Below are 22,928 nucleotides of genomic sequence, written 5' to 3' on the forward strand. Positions count from 1 at the left end.
ACGATTATTTTCACATTTAATAAGAATTCCGTTGAAATAATTTGTCATAGCTATATCCGGACGTTCAAAAACTATCTTTCCCTGTCATCGTTGACCAAAAATACACATTTTGTGAAAAATTTACCACAATTTCTACACATCTAAATTTATCTCTAGGAACCTGCATCCCAAGTTTCATCCACATCTGACATGTGGTCACAGAATTTTAGCAGTTTGTAGTATTTTGCCTTTTTTGCCTCATTTGTATATTTTGACACAAACATGCTCATTTGAACAAATTCACATCTCTACCCTTAGGTGCACCTAAGACGGTAGGCGCTGCAGGTTTTGATTTTTGATGTGCATGGACATACACATGCCACTGACTTACCATATAAGCTCTCTTTGGTATACACTGTACATATACCAAATGTTAGGTAACAATGCACCTAGATGTTTACCCTCAGTGAATTTGTTTTTTTGCCCTGTTACAAGTTTGATTACTCTAATGTGCATCAATGGTACATTATTCGCCATGTTTCATGTATATCATTATTCAGTTAATAACTTCCAGTAAACCTCTGATAATTTAACCATATTTACAAAACTAAAATAACTTACAAAAATCTCAAATAGTCCTGAACTATGAATTCATACTACCTTTATTTACATAATGTTACACTGCTGGTGTCTGGACATCTGGCATATACTGAGTTCAAGCATATCTATGGAAAACTGTATTTCAGAAGAAATACATACTTCCATGTATGTGTCTACAGTATAATACTAGTAGCATTAGCATATGTAATGTTGAAGTTTAATTCAGATATTGTGCCAATAGGCAAATTTGAACACTGTATGTAAATATAATGGGTTCCTCTCAGGTTCACTGTGAGATTTCAGAAGGACACATACACTCAATCACTGTGTTCACAGGTGTTAATTCCTTTGAATGCAATCAACACTGCTTTGACTGCCCTGTAGAAGACCAAGGGGAAACCAGGCATGTGTAATTGGGGACATTCAAATTTTGTATGCATGATGTATGATGGTCGCAGAGGATTGCGTATTGGACACTGAGTCATACTGTCTAGTGTTTGAACGGAAACACTGCACTTGACAAGGACGATGGAGAACTGCAATACGTCAGTATTGTTGGATCGCACGGCACATACAAGGATCTGGTACACAGTCTTATATTGGTCATTACCAAATGGCGACTTTGAGGCTACGGCCAATGCCTCACACACTGCCTGTGACAGTAATTTGGTGATGTCTGTCGGTCTTGCATGAGGTTCTTTCTGTAGAGGTAAAATAGATTTACGGGATTATTGTAAAGACAGGTGATCACAACATTACAGGCCATGTTTTTCATGTGAAACTCTCATTGTTGAAGTTTTTAGACACTGTACTGTACTAAGGGAGCACATCAAAAGATAAATGTTGGATAAGAAAGTTAATTATTTCAGTTGGGGTTGGGGGGTTTAACCCCAAAAGTTTTCCATCTCTCAAAAGTGATATTTTACTTTGGCTATGTAAAGATTTCTTCAAAGTGGTGTAATAATATAAGGTTATTCACAAAATACCGGGATTTATCTCCGAGTACATCGTGCAGCGGAGGCATTGTCCGAGACGTGCAGCATTCAGAACAATACCGAAGTGTACAATGTACCACTTACCTTCACACATGTTGCAATGTGCAGTACACCGCCCCCATCAGGTGCCAAAACGTCGACGTCACTTTCTACATCCACGGATTTCCCACATATGACAATCTTGCGTGCTGTAGCCGCTCTCTGACTGAAACAAGATTGACAAAATAGCATTAATGACGCTCTTTTAGTGACAGTTTGTATGCATGGACATAAATACATACATACATACATACATAACAACATACAAACACACAGACGACAGACATGTACTCCTGCTTTAGATCCTATTGCCATACTGAAAGCATGTGGTAGCTAAGTGTGCACATAGAGCGTTTACTGCAAACACAAGAAATGACTGTCAAGTCCATACACTTTGCCCTACAATGTTCCTATCTTCCTGAGAAAACAGTAGGAAAGTATGATCAGCACTTGAAGGTCTATGTCACATGATCCTCATGTATGAACTTTTGGACATGATGTAGTGCACCTGCTCACTGCCGTGTAATACCCAGATTTCTGTAGAATGCCTTGCCGTTTATCAAGGAAGAGAGAATATTGCAGTGATAGTTGATTGGGCCTCATCAACTTTGATCTAAAATCATTTATTGTGTCTGCAGTAAATAAAATGTCAAAATTCTGGGCTAGAGTTGCTTAATTCTCAGCTACCCTAATGGTGCTAGCGATCTGCTTTTCTGACATGGACCAGTGTGGAGAAAAACAATTATTGCCAATATTTTGGATGACATTTAGATGACCTTTGACCTTTGACCTTGTAGTTCTACAGCTGTGTTTTGTTGGAGATGGACCTATGAGACCAAACACATTCCCAAATTTGGGGCTGACCCCTGACCTTATAATTTCATTAGTTATGCACACAGAATATCTGAGAAACCTGTAATGGCTGCTCTGCTGTATTTAAGGGTCCAAGCTATCTGGCGCCCTGAAGGTCACATGGGTAATAAACAGGTCAATTTTCAGGCAAATATCATGCAACATTCTGGTTAAATCAGTAAAAATCAAGTGTGTATAAATCAGTACTTTGTTCACATTGTCCACTCTGTCAAAAGTAGCATTTATAAAGGTGATCTTTGGGGTCTCAAATGGTCAAGTCAGTTAAAGTATATTAAGTGTAACAAATTGCGCAGCTAAGTCAGTCAAAATACTTTGAATGGTAAAATGTGTAGCCTTTACCGCTTTTGACTGATTTGGCAAGACTATGCCGGCTAAACTTTCACAGGTTACACTGGTGGCTGTAACTACTTTAACCCTTTCACCACCATGGTTTGGCCCAAAACCCATTGTTATCAATGGTGATGGTGGACCTGTTTACAGGGAATTAGGGGTGAACAGATTCAGGAGATACCTACTTCATTACCACCGTGATATCAGTTTCCTGTGCGGCCACTTCAACTATATCAGCCAGGAAATGGTCCAAGAATGCTTCATGTAGTGTACCACTTCTATATTCATCTACGGTAACAATCCATCTTAGCAATGCTTTCCTGTATCTCGGCAAGATCTACAAATACATAATTAGAAAATCCAGGTTACTCATGTTTTCACGCTTAAAGTTATCACAAACAAATACCTGATCATTTGTGGAAAAATTTTGTTTTTTAATAATTTCATTATCATCTATACACCATAAGCTCTTGATTTAAATTATTATTGCTAAAAAAAAGAGCCTGCATAAAGTTTTAACAATTTTATTTCTATTTTTTGTCATAATTTATCCACAAAGTAGCGATACTAAGGTAAGTAAAATGTAATTAAACACAATTGTTTGTGTCATGCACCAATGTTTATGTTAGTTGAGTAAATAGTCACCAAATCTGTCGTAAATATATGTAAAAAACCTAATATTTACGACAATCCCATGATTCCTCCTAAGGCTACCCCTACGAGCGTACCACATGCAATTCCTTATTATATCATAACACTGATATTACCATTATCAAGCTCCATATCAAAAATACTGCTTTATGTTTTGGTGAATACAAGCAAGAAGTGTTACTTGAATATTTCAAAACAGTAATCAGTATTCTTCATTACATGGTCTATTAAGAAGGCTCATTTGAATATGTTGAACAGCATGATCAGCTCATGCACCTAAAAGTAAAATATAAAAAATGATTTATACAGTGACAATAATCACTGTTCGCTCCCATACAGTTATCAAAACAAACCAACAATTGTATGAAACATGGACATACACATACAGACAGACTGACATTCACAGACTGGCACAGAGTGATGACATTGACCCCAAGTGTGCCTGGCCCATGAAGAGTGATAAAGATATAACAAAAAGCTGAATGTAATGATAAAATAGTTAAGTATAGGCCTACAGGACACTGAGGGTGAATATGTTACAGCAATTTGATTAGTTTCTTTTCGTTTTCAACTTCTGTGATAATTTTTAAGACAATCAGTTTTAATATGTATTGACAAACATGTTATCTTTTACAAGCACACAGCAAACTGTTCATGATTTTTCATTTACAATATTTGACATAGACTGAAATACATAACATGCAACCAGTATTTACATTTTGCCCATGCACCAGATACATGGAGAGATTTCAACATACAATCATCAACTCAGAAACCCTACAGGGAAAAGTAAACATTGTTTTCTTCCAGAACAGCTGGTACATCCACATCTGGAGCAACATACAAACTTAACCAATTACACAAGGATGATGACACAAGAGATAAAGTTAAGAAATTTAACTGTGGTGAACTTGACTATTCGTTTCAAATCCTTACCTAACTTGATTGACATCTTAAACTAAAATACACTGCATGGTTAATTGCACACAAAAATACATCAGGGTGTACCATTTGATAAAAGGGGGTTGTCTGAAGATTGATGAGGAACATTATCTTTTTTATCCGATACATTGTACATTCTTTTTTCCCACTATCCCACCTTTTCTTTTTGACAAACCTTCTGTGGCTGATTTTTTTATTGACATTTGTTTGGATTTTTTTCAAAATCTGCCAGGACTCTTCAACATTGAAAAAAACTTTGAATATATTTGTTGGAAACCAAACCTGCTGAAATCACCTCAGCTATGTTTTCTCATTATTTTTTACCGCATTTCAACACCAAATACAGTTTACCATTTCAAATGCTTACTGAATCACCGCATTATCTTGAACATTGGGCCAATGTCCCTGAAGCTACTATAGACATGGATACAAATTAAGTATTTCCTGACTGTATGAAATCATCTCACTAAGGTCATCCTAGGGACCTGTTAGCCAAATATTAAAGCTGTCTGACCAGCAGTTTAGAAAAAAACAAGCGACCCAATAGTCGACAGAGCTCTGCTGTGTTATGTAGAGAGCAACTTTTCGTGACATGTATTGATGAAGAAGGTTGAGATCTTTGATAGCTCACTGCAGGATGGCCTGACCTAAATGGCAAAATTAGCTGCAAAAATACAAAATTGATGATTTCATCATAATTATGTATAAAAATGTATACCAAATATCAAAGCTATCACATGACTAACTTTTGAGAAACAAATATTTTGACCAAAAACGGCAAAAATTGACTCAAAAATACAAAATTGAAGATTTCATCAAATTTCACTATATCACACTAAGAGAACCCCTAGGAACCTGTATACCAAATATCAAAGGCATCAGACAAGTAGTTTTTGAGAAACACATTTTTTGACCAAAAACGGCAAAAATTGCACCAAAAATACAAAATTGCAGATTTCAATTGCAGATTTCATCATATATTCTATATATCATATTAAGTTTATCTGTAGGAACCTGTATACCAAATATCAAAGCTGTCAGACGAGCGGTTTTGATGAAATAAATTTTTGACCAAAAATGACAAAAAATTCCTTAAAAATACAGATTTGCATATTTCATCACAATTTGAACAAATCCAAGTTGGGTTATCCCTAGGGATCTGTATACCAAATATCAAAGCTGTCTGACCAGCGGTTATGAAGAAGAAGATTTTTACCAAAAACGCCTTTTTTGGCACTAATTAGCATATTTTTGGCAATGACAACTTCATTTGAACAAAATCTCATCTACAGCCCATCATCCATGTACACACCAAATATCAAGATGAAATGTGCAGCGGTTTTGGAGTTTTTGATGTTGACGGACAGACATACAGACATACAGACATACAGACATACAGACACACAGACATACAGACATACATACATACAGACATTTCCCTAGCCTATAAGAATAGCTTCCATTGCCATATATACATATGGCTATGGGAGCTAAAAATGATTTATACAGTGGTTCTCTATATTCTGTGATGTCTATACACTTGTATATCCTCCATAAGCATGCACATAGTATACATACACCATACAATCATGTTCTTAAGATTGTTTACCAGTAGATATATATACAGTACCATACTACTATGTGTCATCTTGACGCAAGAATTACAAATGTTTCATATTTTTACTCACAGATTTACATGCAGCCTTACAGAGAACTTTAATCAGGGCTTTTTTCATGTCATATTTCTCAGCAAACTCAGTCAATACTTGCATAAAGTCATCTTGTTGTATGCTTTCCTTTACTGTAACGAAAGAAAATGCTTGTTCACACCCACCTTTTGAGCAAACTGTGAATTCACAGATTATATAATTTACTCCTGTCATGGTCCCCACATGGATTAAGACCAATAGTTACAGTAACAGCCATACACACCCACAAAAATAGCAAAGCAATGAACATTTGCACTACTGCAAATTCACTCTATGCATGTACCATGGTAGAAAGTGTAAAATTGTATTGGCAGAATATATACTGTAACAAGTCATTATTGATGACATAATCCCCACTGGTAATTGTGATTAATAAAGTCCACAGGGCTCAGGTGAAATTAGAGTACTTTCAGTTCTCAACATATATCATAGTTCAGTTCACAGTTCCTGACCAAATAACAGACACATAATAAGTAATTTGCATAAAGGCTAATTAAAAAAGTCGTCATCAAATGGCTGCAAACAGCCATATTGGATTGCATCACAAAAAAACAATATACGACATAGTGTTGTGTACCAACTTAGAAATCAGTTGAGGCCCGCGGAAGGATACAGAGAGCAAATCTCATTGGTCCCAACGGACAAACTAATTAGGGATGGACCATTAGATCTCGGGAGGGGTGGTCAAAATCAGAAAGAAAAAATCAGAACAAATTTCATCACAATTTTTACCAAATTTGAATAACTTTGCACAAGCCTAGGTCAAAAATTCATTTGGAATGGGCTAGCAATTGGCTTGCCCTGATATCTGAATATAAAGGTCATTCCTAGGGCCCATCGGTCATGATGATTTATTAGATTGTTTCTGACACCAAAAATAACAAAGTACCTTACAAACTTACATTACTGACACACATGTTGACATTTTAACGTAATCTGATAGTTTAGGGACTGCAGATACATGTGAAATTTTATTTTCGTCCCGCAGGCATTTTCTAAATTAAAATGAACGAAAGTAAATGACATGTTTCAGAGGGTTTACTTGTATTCACAGTGGTTGTGCATATGACCTTATATTAATGATATTAATGATGTATTTTTTTATGTAAAACGTTAATTCAATCAATTCAACCACTGAACTTGTCATCATTTGCAGTACCCTGTTGAAACTAAAATCGGTTTATTGAACCTATAAGTAGGCCTTTTCTTTGTCAATTGCAGCAAACGATGGTCAATTCAGGGGTTTGTATTAAATTTTTAGAATAATCTAGACCTCCAGTCTGGCCTATCTCGTACGTTGTAATAATATGAGGTTATTCGTGGAGGGCGATGCGCGGCGCCAATGTCCGAGTGCATCCTTTGCGGTATTTTCGTAATAACCTTATTATTATACATCTTACATTCGTGACTGTGGCATCAAATTGTCAGAGTAATGACCGTTTTCGTGCAATCTCAACAATTTTTCTTCCGATTTATAGCGCAAGTGTGAAACGCTATCTCAGACGCGCTTCTGTGTGTGTGCACTACACACGTACGTATGTACGGCGCCTATCTGACAAGATGTGCTTATCTGACAAAACTCTTTTTAGCAATACCCTGGGGAGTTGCTTTAGCCAGCGCACTTAATGCGCCCGGTACATGTCGCTTCGCTCTTCGTACGATGTTGTGTACACGGAGGTAGGAATTGATTTTCCAGCAAATTTCAATGTAATCCTATGGGAAGTGACAAATTCCACGCGCGCACACCACTCCTACATCCTTAAGTGTTGTTATAAGCCTGTCTGTTTGTCAGACTGACTCTGCCTTTTATGTGTTTATGTATCTGTCCCTGAGGCGCATTCTACCTTAATTACAACTGTCATTATCACATGTTTTGAGTTTGTACGGATTCATCAACAGTGTAAGATGCACATATGTACATGATGTATATGTGCCTACATGCATGCATGTATTTATCTACATATCTTTTTGCATATGTATGTATACATGCACACAGGCGCTTGGCACATTGCTGGGATAATAAGCTGCATGCAATGTATGCGCCTGTGCATACAACCCTTGGCAGATGACGTCATTGCTCTTCTCTCATTGGACGCGTACATTGAATGCAGCTTATTCAAAATGGCCGGTGCTGGGTTGATGTGCCCAGCCGATTTCAGGACGATTTCTCGCCAGTAGCATAGGGTAAGGTATGATTTTAGGCAAAAGAGGCCAGTCGATCGATTGTTTCTGCAACCATCTGACCGTTTACCAGTTTTTATCACCGGAAACGCTCAGAGTTCGTGAATTTCGCTGATTTATGAAATCGGGCTGTGAATTACTTTCTCACCTTGAGTTCCTGCAGCAGTGGACAACGGGCCAAAGCCGGGCCCAAGCCCTGCAGGGCTCTACAGCCGCTAGGTTAAGCTGGCCGACATGTACAGTAATATCACATACCATTATTCTTTAATAAATAATCAAGTCATGTAGACATTCTACACACTGATGATTATGCAGTGCGTCTATAGGAGTACAGGCCTACACTAATATCACGTACGGTGATTCTTTTATTGAATAATCAAGTCGTATATAGACATTCTACATATTAAATACGATTATTATCCCAGCAATGTGCCAAGTGCCTGTGTCAATGCATGCAATCACCAAAAGATGCTTTTTGGTCTTGTGTGAGGTATCACAAGACTTGGTAAGGCCCCGGCAATAGCTGTATCTTTCAGCATTATTTTTGTGATTTTTCTTCAAAACCAAAAGAAGTTCGTTGGAATGTATGGTACTCATTGAGGGGTGTTTATGCAAGTATAATAAACGGTCTACTGGGACTGCATGTGCAATTTTGTGCAAGATAAATAATAAACGTTTGCCCAAATGTAAAATGGCGCCCTCATGCAAATAAAGCAAAAGCACTGTACATCGTGCATATATGCATTGGAATCTTCACAGAAACAACAGAGTAGTCCAATATAATGCATAGTGCTGAATGTTTTCCACTGGGACACCATATGCTTTGTTTTCTTGTTGATATTACCAGTTTTTAAAAATGGCGGGAAATCAAAATAACAGTTAAAATTTAAATTTACTCGTCCAATTTTTCAGAAGTAAAAGACTATATCCTTTAAATTTATAGAATTTAAAGACCCCCCCCAAAATAGAAAGCCTTTTTTCAGGTCAACAAACTTCATAAATTACAGCTACAGGGGCTTTAATGACCATAGCAACAGGTTGCTAACCAAGTTGTTTGGTTGTGCTTGCATGAGAGTAGAATATAAACAACAGACAATATTAAGTTTGTCCTGTGTGTTTTTCCTTTGTCCCATCACATACCGGTAGCTGTGTATCCATGCGAGATCTCAGAAGCTATATGCAGCTCAGAAAATGGTCTATTGAATCTGTGTTTGTTTGTCTGTATACAGTGAAGCTTTGAAAACTGCTGTTTCTGGTATTAATGGTGGACTGTGTTGCATGCTTGAAATATTGAATCACTACACTTATCCCAGGAGGTTCCAATACAGTTGGTACTGCTTTATAGTGAATGATTAGTACTGTGATAGAGACCTGGGGATAGAGACCAAATATTACTTGATAAAGTGTGACAAACTGAAAAGTAAATTTGGTTATTGCATAGTAGCAGCAATAAGTCTTCAAAAATTGCTTTCTTTGATAACCTCAAAAGGCCTAGATTTGTTCAGGGCCTTAATTATAAATTAAATTATGTCGACCAATTCCTTTCCATCTCTCCTCAGAACATAGTGGATGGATTTTGTGACAAATGGGGATTTCCACAAGTAATGGGTGCCATAGATGGATGTCACATTCCGATACTTGCACCAGAAGTAAACCAAACTGATTACTTCAACAGGATGAGCTTTTATTCAGTCGTACTCCAAGCAGTATCTGATGATAATTATTGTTTCACAAATATATGTGTAGGTTGGGCTGGGAGTGTGCATTATGCGAGGGTTTTTGCAACACAGTAGCTTCTTCCCAAATAGGACACAACCTTTCTCAGGTGTTGATGTACCGTTGGTACTGCTGGGTGACCCTGCTTATCCATTGCTCCCAAATTTGATGAAACCGTTCTATGATAATGGCAGGTTAACTTCTCAACAAAATCAGTTCAACAAGAGATTGAGTAGTGCAAGAATGGTTATTGAAAATGCATTTGGTAGACTTAAAGGAAGGTGGAGGTGTTTACTGAAACGAAATGACTGTAAGTTAAATATTATGCCAACTGTAATTTCAGCTTGTTGTGTGTTGCATAATCTTTGTGAACATCATCGTAATCCATTCAATGATAGATGGTTACAAGGAATTGGAGAGTTTGAAGGGCCAGATGACCAAGCCAATGTACCAGATGACATCACTGGTACAGTCGTTAGACATGCCATTATGGAGCATTTTCAGAATGTTTAAATATCCAGTATTCAACAGCTGGTCTCGAGTTCAATTTTCAACAATAGTAATGCTGTTTGTACATTATAACACTATGTAAATGACAAAAGCAATTCATCAGTTTTGCAGATAACTGTAGACCGTACATTTTATAACACAGTCCATATTTTCAGTGGACCAAGTACATATCGCCTTGTGTTGGAAATTAAGCCTTGTGAAGCCTCATTTTCTTTTTTGACATTTTTAGTCAAAGTCCATTGTCTGTTTGCTCTTTGGCAGTGATAATTACATCTATGTTCGATGATATAAAATCTCAGTAAAATTTGCTCATTTACAGTTTTGGGCTCTGAAACAACTTGTTTGATTGATTTGAAATTTGGTACGCATATTCCCATGGCTGACCTGAATAAGACAATGTAGAATTTTTTTAAATTTGCATATTCCAGTTTTTGGGCAAGTATTGCCAACTTTTGATTGAAAATCATTTCTCTGAAACTGCTTGTCTGATTGCTTTGAACTTTGGTAGGGTTACCTGATTGAGACAATGTAAATTTTTTGAGAAATGTTCACATTTGTATGTTTAGGGCAATTTTTTGCCATTTTTGGTTAACATTGTTTTCTCTGAAATCACATGTCATATTGACATGAAATACCGGTATATGCATGTTCTCTCGGGTGACTTTAAATCAGATATTGTAAGATTTTCGTGAAATTTGTGTATTTGTGATTTGCAAACAATTTTTGTCACATTTGGTCAACTATTGTTTCCAATGAAACTTGTCAGATTTCTACGAAATTTTGTAGGTATCATTTTGACCAGCATTTTAATAACTATGTACTATTACTGCTTGTGATAAAAGTAAATTATTTAAATTAAAGTAAATTAAAGAAAAGATAGAACAATATATTCTATGCAGTTTTTAATATTTATTTTTATTTATTCATATTTATTACCGAATGATATATTGCTTGATAATAACACAGTCTGAAATTTTACATATGCAAATAAATCTTGTAAAGATAACATTTGTATGTTTTTTTTACATTTCTTGACCTATTAATCTGCTTCACAGAAACCATTAACATTTACTGCAAAGAACAACTTACAGGGAAAATGAACAAAAATACTGGTAGCTTCTGGTATGAAATTCATTGAAGGTTATATAATTTATTAAAAAGTTTACTCTTTCAACAACTTATTTCAATACCTATACTATAGTGGACAACTTTTTAAACAATTACAATTACCAATTTTGAACAAACAATTTTTGCAATCCCAGTAATTTGGATTATTTTTCTGTCACATAAGGATTTCATACTAATCTAAACCACATATGAAAGTGAGCTAAAGCCAAACTGAACTCTCTCAACTAATTTTTGCATAAACTCATTTCCAAAGGGAAGACAAATCATACACTCAACTTGGCCGTTTCCATTTCAAACCTACACAAATTCAGTGACTTTCCTCTATTTATTTGTTATTATATTAACAGAATCAGATAGGATACTGTCACTAAGAATATCGTCATTCTGTGTAGATGGTGGCTGTGCCATATATCTGACTGTATTTCTTTGGATGTGTGGTGCAACAAATGTTGATGGCTGTGTGTGTGATGGGGGAGTTGCATACTGTGTCTGAGGTGTAGGTGGAGGCATGTATTCTGTCTGTGTGTTTGGATTGTAATATGTTGCATTTGTTCTCGGTGAATGAACTGAAAAAACATATTAAACATATGCATTTCATGGCGTCTATTCAACTCTTGTTGTTCTCGTTCAAATGTTAATCTTTGCTCTTCTAAATCTAGCATCCTTCGTCTTTCCTCTTGACGGATTCTTTCATATTCAGCCTCTCTCTCTTCTCTCTTCCGTTCATACTCGTCATACTTTTTATCACGTTTCTGTTCATGTAGAAGATGTCTTTCCATACACTTTTCCATTACTTTTTGCAACTTTGAATCTCGTTCACCTCTTTTTTTCAATCGAATTTCTGTTGAGATAATGATAAAAGGGGCAAAGTCAGTCTGTTTTGATATTCTCTTGGTTTGAGATTATTTTGTTCTACTAAGAGATAGATTTTCAACCAGTGCTGATTAGTCGCAACAGACACCATCCAGGGAACTTATATGTTGGTCATTTCAGTGTGTGCATCCATCCATTCACGCAGATATCTCAGAGATGCCTGGAGGGATTCCTTTCAAACTTGGTAAAAGGATTACTCCCTTTGTCATACATATGCAGGTTGATTGTGATCCGATCCAAAATAGCCATGTGACGGCCATTTTATTTAAAGAGTTGGGAGTATGTCATTGACAATGACTGTTTGAAAAAGCTCTATTTGTAGAGCAACTGCACTAAATTTCATTAAACTTTGTAAAGATGCTTGTTGCACAGATCTCTGATAGCACACAATGAGAAATGTCAGTATTGCATCAGTTTATTGCTAATTATCAAATTTGATGCATTTTTGTAATTAAGATGGCACAAATCTTTAACACTGATTCATAATAGTGTACAAAGACACTTAGCAGTGTCATGCGAAATAATTGCTAATTTGCATATTTAATGAACTTTCCTTATTAGTGGGCTATCTACAGAACCACTGCGTCAAATTTGATGAAACATGGTACAGATGTTGATCTCTCAGTACTGTAATACCGTGTGAAGACATTAAGCAGTATCATGTCAATTAATTGCAAATTTGCATACTTGATGAACTTTTATAATTAGTATGATATGTCTAGAAATGCTGCATCAAATTTAATGAAATGTGGCACAGATGTTGATCTTCCAGTAATGTTGTGGCATGCAAAGCTATGTAGAAATATCATGTCAATTAACTTCTGATTTGCATATTTAATTAATTTTTGTAATTAGGCTGATATGTCGAGAAACAGTTTATCAAAATTTATGAACTTGGCACAGATGTTGAGCTCACATTGCTTTAACGTTGAACAAACACGGCTCTATACAGTATTATGTTAATTAATTGTTAATTTAAATATTTACTGAGCATGAATTGTTTGATGGCAGCAACAAGCCACATACCTCGCCTCTGTTCAGAACCACATTTTGGTCTATCTTCTGGGCTTGGGGTTCTTCTCTTGTTCTCGTGTGTCACTAAGAAAAAAGAAAAAAAATCGAAAATATTTTTTATGGTGTACATTGCATATAACAAGTGCTACTGAAGGGATACAGTGTGTGCTACTTATGTAAAGGTCACACAACATTTTGTGTTCATCAAACTACAGTTGAAAGGGATATTAATTGTAACTCGTGATGATTTTAGCAGTGTGTTTTAACTACAATCCTTGTTCTATTGCTTACAGCATGTTGAAATGTCCAATGTTCATCTTGTGAGCAGGCTCAGAGTTTACAGTCAGCACTGCTCTGTTGACAAATGGAAGGGACAGAGTCGCCCATTTTTCATAAAGTTTGTTTGATACAAGATACTACTTATACCGTTAGACATGTTGAAAGATACTGAATGAATTGGTGACCATGCATATATTTGACCCCAGTTTTCGACACACTAAATGAAACCATCGTGAAAATGAATTAATTATCTTGCATCATACAAAATCATGGAAAATGGCTGACTTTGTCCCTTGAATTTTACAGTATGGAGTAAAACTCTACTGTAAAACAGTGATGTTTAACGGAAAACTGGACATTTCAAAATAATTTAGGGGGAAACAAGAGAGTACTTAACACACACAGCAAAGTCATAAAAAAATTATAGCTGCTATCCCCTTAATAGTTTATTGTTGGTATGGTTGCACGTGATCTAAAGTCAAACAGAAATTAAATCCCCTATATCTGTAACCTTTTGCAATTTTTTGAGTATATTTGTTTGCTTAACTACACATTTGATTTCACTGACTATGTCATAATGATATACGCAGACTTTGGATACTGAACATAAACTTGCAATATGTTGTTATCTTTTACAAATGAATTCAGATCTACACTACAATTTCATTTTCAACAATAACATTGCTGCTTATACACATCTCTTGAGAAGCTAAACATTTGGCATTTCATTAAGTGTGTGTTTTATGAGGTGAACAATTCACAGGTATTGTTAGGGCTTTCAATAAAGACCACATAGAGGAGTTAATCAGAAATCATTTATACATATACCGGTATATAACTAACCTTGTTGTGTCTGTTGCAAATCACCATCTGTGGATCCCTTATCAGGGCTACAGTCATTGTCACCGGTAAGCACTATAAATTGAACAAGGAATCAACATGAAAATTTAGTCTTTATTACATATGAATCGTATATAGAATGTCTTGCACTGGGTTGTTTTCAATTTCTTGCAAAGATTGGGCATTCTACCATGTTATAGAGAATGGAATGGGAATATGGAGTTGACATACAGAACAAAGATCCTGGGAAACCACCCAAAAGTACTCAGACCTTACATTCATTCATCAACCTAGAGAAAACCAAATCTACTTCTCTTTGATTTTCATATTACAAACAATTATACATGTCCAAACCTTTATCACTGTCTTGATTTTCCATTTCTGAGCCTGGTTGTTCCACTCTGCGTTTCTTCAAAGGTCGAGTATGCTCTATGAAATAATAATATTAAAAAATAAATAAATGAAACATTTAACTAGATACAATGCACAAAAAGGAAAATCATATCAATTTTATTGTGAATTAGAATGATAGTGGCAAACAATATTTTATGATTTTATTTTTGTTAGCAGTATCGCTATATTTACTTCAATTCTATGCCCGTTGTTTACAGTGACAAAGAGCTATTAAGGCCTGTGTTGGCGCCAGATTGTATCATCAGAAAATATACCTACTATTAAAGTTACAATTTCAACATTATTGAAAACAAAAGGCTATCATAAGTCCATAATCCTCGTACATCTTAGAACAAAGGCGATCCCAGGGATAGCAAAAGTGCCTTAACAATACAAATTTCTCAGTGTATCAACCGAATACCAGCAGCATTCTTACCTGCAACAAGATGTCTATCTAAATCTTCATTGTCTGATTCAGGACCAGAATCCACCAGTGTCTCCTCCATGTCTAAGTTTAATATTTGACAAAGGAAAAAAAAATTGTCATTAAAATTTAACATACTCTATGATCAATATTCCTATGTCATATGATTGCTTTGATATTAAAATTTCTGAAGAAATGCCCGCATATATCCAAGCATCGTCGGAAGAGGTCTAATAGATCGGTGCAATGTCTTTTTATCGAGTTTATGATTTGAAAATTTCATGATATATAAAAAAGTAATCGATTTTATAATTAAAACTTTAACGTTTTATTAATCACGTAAAAATCTCCTGTATAGACATCAAAATCGCAGCAACTTTACCACACTCATGTAGCAGACGACAATTTGTGATTTGCACCGGTGCCGGCCGGCGCGCTTTATCCTTACCTTGATCAAGTTGATCAACTGCGCTATCGATGACGGATTCTGGGTTCGGGTTGATCGCCGGTCTGTCACCTAATATATCCGACAATTCATCATAAAATGGGCAAGTTTTACGACTTTTACCACTTGTTCTATTGTTGTCGCACACTTTTTTGTACTCAGACTTAAGATATTTCATTTTCCGGCGGCACTGGTCGGCACTTCTCCCAAATCGGTTTTCTTTCATCTTCTCCGACGCCATAGTATAAGCTAGTCTGTTTTTTGACGTTCCTTCCATCAGGTTTTGTACAATGTCATCTTTCCAAATGGATAACAGACAAAGTACTTCCTCGGTGGACCAATTTACGCCCCGGCCTACCACAGACGTATTCATGTTGTTTGTTGACATTTGCACGGTCACCCCAGGTCAAAACGGTGTCAATAATTAATAATTCAACAGTGAGGGTGTCATCTGGGACCAAGGTCGGGCATAAGGGACGATTCAGAATTTACTTCCAGGGGGAGGGTGGAGGATTTTCTATTTTCTGGGTGATTTTTTTCCACGGCTCCCCCTAGTAAATTATAGAAAAAATCTATGGCCCCCCCCCTCATCTTTCGTGTTTTTTTTCCATGGCCCCCCCTAATATATACATGCATGCTTATACACTATAGACATATCCAGTCTAACAAGTTGCAGGAACTGTAGTGGACATTTAATCGATGATATAACAAATCATTTTAGGGTTATGTGACTATAAAAAGAATGATTTGCAGGGACTGCAAGTGGCACACTTTTGGAAAGGGTAGCAATAAACATATCTGGTTGTAAATTTCTGAAGAAAAGTTAATTACTAAATATGAATACTTTTTTCGTTATGTCTCACTGATACATATGATGCACACAAAGACAAGCAAAGATGTCAGTTACAAATTGTGAACAGAAAATCAGAGGAGCAGATAATTGGCAAAGTGATATATATCTTGAAGTTTAATGGTACATCATTTGCAGATATCCAGATATTTCTGGAAAGTGAGATGTACATGTACATGCACAAGTTCAGCATACATTTTCATTTGATGATGCTGAATATTTGCAGACTCATGGTGAAAGTTTTAAACATTAGGAATTAAAATTGGGGAAAGCCAACTTGTTTTTAATTTTCTCTCTTTTTCAAATTTGGTTGTCATAAAACCAAGTAGCTGCCACTGAAAGCAACAATGCTGAGGAATATTTTAGAACATTTCTTGAACAAAACACCTTATCCAAAACATGAATTCACATGTTATTCTGCTCATTCCATTCACAATCCAATGTTCATATTAAAATGCAGACCCTGTGTTAGTCAAAGTTCACATTTTGTCAGCAGTATTTTTCAAAATTGACAGAGCATTAATATTTCAAATTTTTTTAACAAACTTTAATTTTAAAATAGTCATGATGCGCATGTTTTCAGATGACACGAAGCAATACATGTTAATTTGGGGTTTTTTGCCTTTTCTGCCAGCCGCCACTGAGAAATCTTTGATTATACATATCAGAATGAATGGGACACAAAAGTATTAGCATCAATACACAATGTGTAAGCCTATCCACATTTCTCCTAGCCTCATACACACTGAGATCACTTCTTGGACTACAGCAAATTTCTTGTGTACACAATATTTCAACAATCCGACACCATAGCACTGATGCAGTGCCACATGATCTTCTGGATGCACATACAGGATTATTGGAAAATCAACCCTTTTGTAAATTTTTCACCATATATTTTTGACAGTAATACATAATATTTTTATTTTCAACATTAAAAAACTATTCACTGAAAAGCAACTTGAAGATGAGACGGCCATAAATTTATTTTCAAAAAAGTTTATAGTAGATGTAAGCACTGTAAAAAGTTATGTAGAACATAAAAAAATTTAGAAAGGGTAAAAATTGATGAGAATGAAACATAGAAAAAAGGAGCAGAAAAGAAGAGAGGATAAAAAATACGAGGACTATAACTGGTTAAAGTTGCTCTTGAGTGGGAACCTTCAAAATTTAAACGTAAAAGAATTAGATAAATACCTTGATAAACATAAGTTACCAAAACAAAAAAAATTGAAAGCTGAAAAAGTTCAAATTATAACCGCACATATACATGCACAACCTTCATTCAATTTAAGAAAACTGTCAGGGAAAGATGTAACAACTTATGTCACAGATGAGTCAGAGTCAGATAGCAGTGACTCTGAATTGGAAATCTCTGTCAATGGAGTCATTGAGAGTGATGATGATGGTGTTGGTTCTGAATATGATAGTGACACAGACACTGAACTGACAAAATCCCAGAGAACCAACGTGACCATGTTACTTTAAGAAGTGGCAGAGTAGCAAGTCATGATTTGCACAGGAAACCCCCTCATATCATATATTTTCAAAAAGCAGAGACTCTAAAGTTTAGTATGCTGTGCTCTCGCTGTCGCTCGTAACTTTCGTAAATACGAACAAAAATGAAAATTACGAAAAAAATGAATGCCCGATCGGCCATTTACGAACGATTTTGTTATTTTTGAAGCCTGATTTTCGGTCAAGATTGTGAATTCCGGGGAAATACTGTCATATCTCGTCTTTCAAAACCTACGCTGCCCCTATCATCGGCGCATCGACACATGGTGATAGCTGGCTTTGGACTTTGACCTGTGATAACATGAGCATGCGCGAAAAGGTTTCAAGATCCCCGGGTCTTGTAATCTCATAGTGGTGTGTCATGCATTACCACCCCATTACGGTAGTTTCGAGACACCCAAACACTCACATGCTGTCAACTTTCCGAATGGACTGTTGAAGCGGATCGAGGGAAGCGGGCAGTTACAAATACTTTGGATTGATAGTATCCAGTTGGGAAAGAAAGTTGGGCATAAAAACGGCAACTGATATGAAAAAAATACGAAACAATGAAACCGCCGAGCTAGAAGAGATCAAGAACAGTCAGCCTGAAAGACAGTCGAACTACAGCAGAACTGCAGTCCGGACCGCGCATGGTTGAACATGTACTGCAAAGTGTTTTTCTGTGCATGGAGGTGGAAGCGAGCCGGAAATCTTAGATGTCATAGATTTGTCATTTGACGATCTGCAAATTGAATTTTTCAGTCAGCTTGCCAATTTCAATAGGTTTCCTTCAAAATATTTTACAAAAAACTGTCTCATCAAATGTAATGAATACTGATAGTTTTCTATGATCCAGAGAAAATGCTGTGCACAGTCCCATGACCAAAAAGTTTATCCAGACAAAAAAAATAAATGACGATCATCTGCAGCTTTTTAAAAGTGTAACTGTCTCTAAAAAAAACATTAGCAGGATCACCAGTCTCAGTTTGCGTACTTAAGTTTGATTGAGATGAGACAAAATTTGTGTGAAACCACAGACTGCCAGATGTTCTGATCAGTGGTTGTTTAAAAAGAATTTTAGAGATGAACATGGCATAATGACTGCAGCTATAGTGGCACCACCTAGTACCTATGGATGACGTGCATACTTTCAAAGTAACAGAGCTTTCCAAATATGAAAAACAGGGGACAGATTTTCTAGCATCTAAAACTTGTGCAAACACTGATAATATTTGATAATATTAATGACCGCTTCATAAATTAATATATATAATCATCAACCACTGAGTACACACACAAGGGGAGTTATGATTTGTGTCACAATATACTTGAACATGTTATGTTGTGTAATAAAGATAGAGTAATTGAATAACATTCATTGGCCGTTGACCAAAATTACACACTTTATTGAGCTGCGAGACAAGGAAGAAATTTCAATGTTACAAGCATTCATGACCCATGATGTACTGTGCTATTCAATAAATCTTTTGAAAATGCGTATCAAAATATGAGTGTTCATTATCAAAAAAACTAAAAAGGGATTTTTCATTTTCTTTTGTCTATAATGAAATCATTCATCATTTCTATCCCCTTAAAATCATCTATTGAGTACCAGAAGTGCTTGTTGAAAGTTGGTGGGTTCAGAATAACATAATTTCTGCTTACTAATATTTTTTGAACCCAATTCGTAAATTTACTAACAATTTCGAAAGGCCAGGGAGAGCACAGGTATGGTAGCAGTAGTTTACTTAAAGGATGAAGTGGGTGTATATTTGGGGTAAAAAACCTCAATTTTGGTATTAATGATAAAAATTAAGTCAAAAACTAGACAGTATTTTCTGAAATGTAATATTTCACTTGAAAGGAGAGTATATGTAGAAAAAAACGACTATTTTATTTGGCGTTATCCATCCTCATTTTAAAATTGTAGGGGTTTAAAGACTGACACTCTAATAATTGATTAAAATCATCATCAGCAAAATTAAAATGCCTCCCATTCAAAATGCCTCTTATTAAAAATGTAAGAGCTTTATTGCCAAACAAAACCAATTGATAGTCGTTTTGTTATATAAAGCATTTAAAAAACATAATGTGAAATTTCAGAAAATTTGACCCAGTCGGAGTGGAGTTATATTCTTTGGAAATTTTGAAATTGGGAGGCAAAAGAAGCCAAGAAATCAGGTGATTTGCATACATTTGCATAAATTAACTTCTTTATCATGCAACTTTCAACTGCTTTACAAGTAAACCCAACCTTAAAAAAGACATTTGCTGTAATTTTTAGCATTTGTTCAATGTTCATCTCTGTGTATCAGCATTTGTTTGTTATTCTATCACTACATAGAACACCCAATGCTGTATTTAGCAACATACCAGTGTGAACATAAATGACTATTGTTATTGTTGATAAATGAATTCTAGTCTGGACTTGATCCGAGATCTCTTTTCAACAAAAACAACCCTGACTGTTCACTGTATGGTTTGTGTTGACATGCTAAATACTGGACATTTAATGACGCTTCAGGGAGGAGAACAAGATACTGCAGTAGATGCATAAAAAACCCACTGTGAATATTACCGAATTTGGCAGCTAAAGGAGTGTAACTAAACATGTTGAGTTTATCTGTCACCCAGGTAGCGTCTATGGTTCTCTTTTGTGGAGATCAGAAATTCTAGGCAAATATTGAATTGATGTTTTTTTCCTTCCCCCCCTAAAAGATTGTGGTATTTTTGTCTGCCCCCCCCCCCCTAAATTTTCTTGGGGAAAATGGGTGGCCCCCCCGAAAATCCTCCACCCCCCGGAAGTAAATTCTGAACCGTCCCTAAACGCGTTCACATTGACATTCGCGTCCCGGACGCAGTTCTTTGCCTGGGCCTAAACCCCCCTCCCGCGCCGGGCGAAATGTGGCCGACTCAGGGTCGGGCAAAAGCATTCACATTCATTCACAAAGGCCAAGGGTCGACCCTGGGTAGGGCCAGAGTCTGGGAGTTTTTCCGTGTCTGAACATCATAAATATATAATAGTATACTCACTGCAACTGGACAGAAGTTGACGATACTCTGGTATTTCCATGCCTACTTCAGCAACGTATTCTTCTACTTCTGCTGTTACAGGGTAGTCGGGCAACAAGTGGGTCAAAACATGCCTGGGATTCTCCATCAACCAGTTGTTGACAATTTCTTCAAAAGGCAAAGAGCTACCACAATCATCTACCGAGGTTACTGACTGTGAACTGAAGCCCAATCTCATCATGTGTTGGCTTTCCCAGTCAAAGGCCGGAGGAAAATATATGTGAGGATGTCTTGCACCACATTTTGCAGGATCTGTACACGTTGCTGTCTTGTATGGTAGACACTCGGGGTAACGGTGTCGGCCGTTGTGCCCTTCGGTGTCTATGGTGCCATCCCCTTCACCGCAGTAGTCACGTCCTTCCAAAGACACGACTTCAAATTTGTCGACAACATCCCCTCTGCACTGGGCATTCAAGTCACTCATTGTCGTAGAATTCTGGAGGTTTTCAAGATGGTCTTCACGAACGACCGACCGGTCAGTCTGTAGAACTGCTCCAGAGGCTTTTGTAGGCCAGAGAAACTCTTGCAACCTCTTCGAAGGAACTACGTTACATGTAACATAACTGTTTTCATTTCACTTTTCAGCATAGTGTTTCGAGATGAAGATAGTCAAAAGTTCGCGCGGTCGATCAGGATGTGTCAGAGGTCACCAATCAGATTTGTCAAATAATGTCCGTTGAGGGCGTGATTTGGGACAACAGCACCAATTGACGCTCATTTGGTGAAGAGACTGAAGACATGGCATGTTTGTTTCTTTTCCCCCCTGAGTGCTGAAGTTTGCTTTGTATTCCTTCATATTGATTTTTAAATCCAGCAAAAAGCATCCTTATTTTTAATTTTAATGGGACAGCCTTCCCACTATACTATACACAGCCTGTCGAACAGTGAAAGTTGATGTGCTGGGTAATCATCCTCCTTTTGGGAATACTTTCTTATGCCATGGCATAAAGACCTATTACCTGAATCTTTTAGCATTAATGTCTACTGTAATTGTACAAATCGAAGTTGTGCTGAGAGAAGATTGGGAGTGGCAAAATTTACTATTACATAACACCGCAGGTAAATCTGGAATATCAATTTGTGATAGCTAAATGTGTATTTATAAAATATAATATACATCTTTACATTGTTATTCAAAGTTTGAATATTGTTTGTTGAACTTTTTTCCATGTGTGCTTACTCTTAACCAAAGAAAATTGCAAAATCTATGCATTAAAACTCTGACCCTGGTAACATTTATCACTTTACTACAATTAATATGATTGATGATTAGTCTGACAATTACCTTTCAAGGCCTGAGCAAACATTGATATTTGGCAAAACTTTGATTTTAATTTTCTTTCTCAAGTTTGTGTTCATAGTTATTATCACTGCAAAGAAAATCTTTCAGAACTTTGCAAAAGCTATTAAAGTGGCAGGTTCTCTATTGCTTGGTGTACTCTTGGTCAAAAGGATCCGGGTAAATCATAGACTGTAAAACAGGAGCCATCCTTTTCCAGGGCTCTGTGGCTAAATGGCGTAAATTACCACACTTTATTATGATGCCAATGTGCAAAATCGTGAAGCTTGCAGCTGAGTTGTGGAA

The 22,928-nt window shown here is 36.4% G+C and overlaps 1 protein-coding gene across 3 annotated transcripts; it reads right to left on the reverse strand.

Moving 5' to 3' along the window:
* Window positions 1-623: 623 nt before the first annotated feature.
* LOC139120162 (hepatoma-derived growth factor-related protein 2-like) lies at window positions 624-21,982 on the reverse strand. 3 transcript variants are annotated; one of them, XM_070684317.1, is made up of 7 exons: window positions 21,305-21,982; window positions 15,925-15,993; window positions 15,489-15,560; window positions 15,014-15,088; window positions 14,663-14,734; window positions 13,553-13,624; window positions 11,485-12,494 (listed from the first exon to the last, which is right to left on the reverse strand). In XM_070684317.1, exons 1-7 carry the CDS (start codon window positions 21,765-21,767, stop codon window positions 11,989-11,991), a joined length of 1,329 nt encoding a protein of 442 aa, XP_070540418.1. In that variant the 5' UTR covers window positions 21,768-21,982; the 3' UTR covers window positions 11,485-11,988. The 3 variants fall into 3 exon arrangements, with proteins under 3 accessions (XP_070540420.1, XP_070540419.1, XP_070540418.1); XM_070684318.1 differs by lacking the exon at window positions 15,925-15,993 and having other exon boundaries at window positions 11,422-12,494; XM_070684319.1 differs by lacking the exons at window positions 11,485-12,494; window positions 13,553-13,624; window positions 14,663-14,734; ... (1 more) ...; window positions 15,489-15,560; window positions 15,925-15,993 and adding exons at window positions 624-1,280; window positions 1,659-1,779; window positions 3,002-3,153; window positions 6,098-6,210.
* Between the last annotated feature and the right edge of the window lie 946 nt (window positions 21,983-22,928).

This window comes from Ptychodera flava, chromosome 20, assembly GCF_041260155.1.
Source record: "Ptychodera flava strain L36383 chromosome 20, AS_Pfla_20210202, whole genome shotgun sequence".
In the NCBI taxonomy this organism is placed as follows: domain Eukaryota; kingdom Metazoa; phylum Hemichordata; class Enteropneusta; family Ptychoderidae; genus Ptychodera; species Ptychodera flava.

Coding starts and splice junctions, on each gene's coding strand:
- LOC139120162 (XM_070684317.1), bottom strand. CDS start 21,767: ATGAGTGACTTGAATGCCCAGTGCAGAGGGGATGTTGTCGACAAATTT. Junction 15,561..15,924: donor AGTTGATCAACTTGATCAAG/GTAAGGATAAAG, acceptor TATTAAACTTAG/ACATGGAGGAGACACTGGTG. Junction 14,735..15,013: donor AAATCAAGACAGTGATAAAG/GTTTGGACATGT, acceptor TTCAATTTATAG/TGCTTACCGGTGACAATGAC.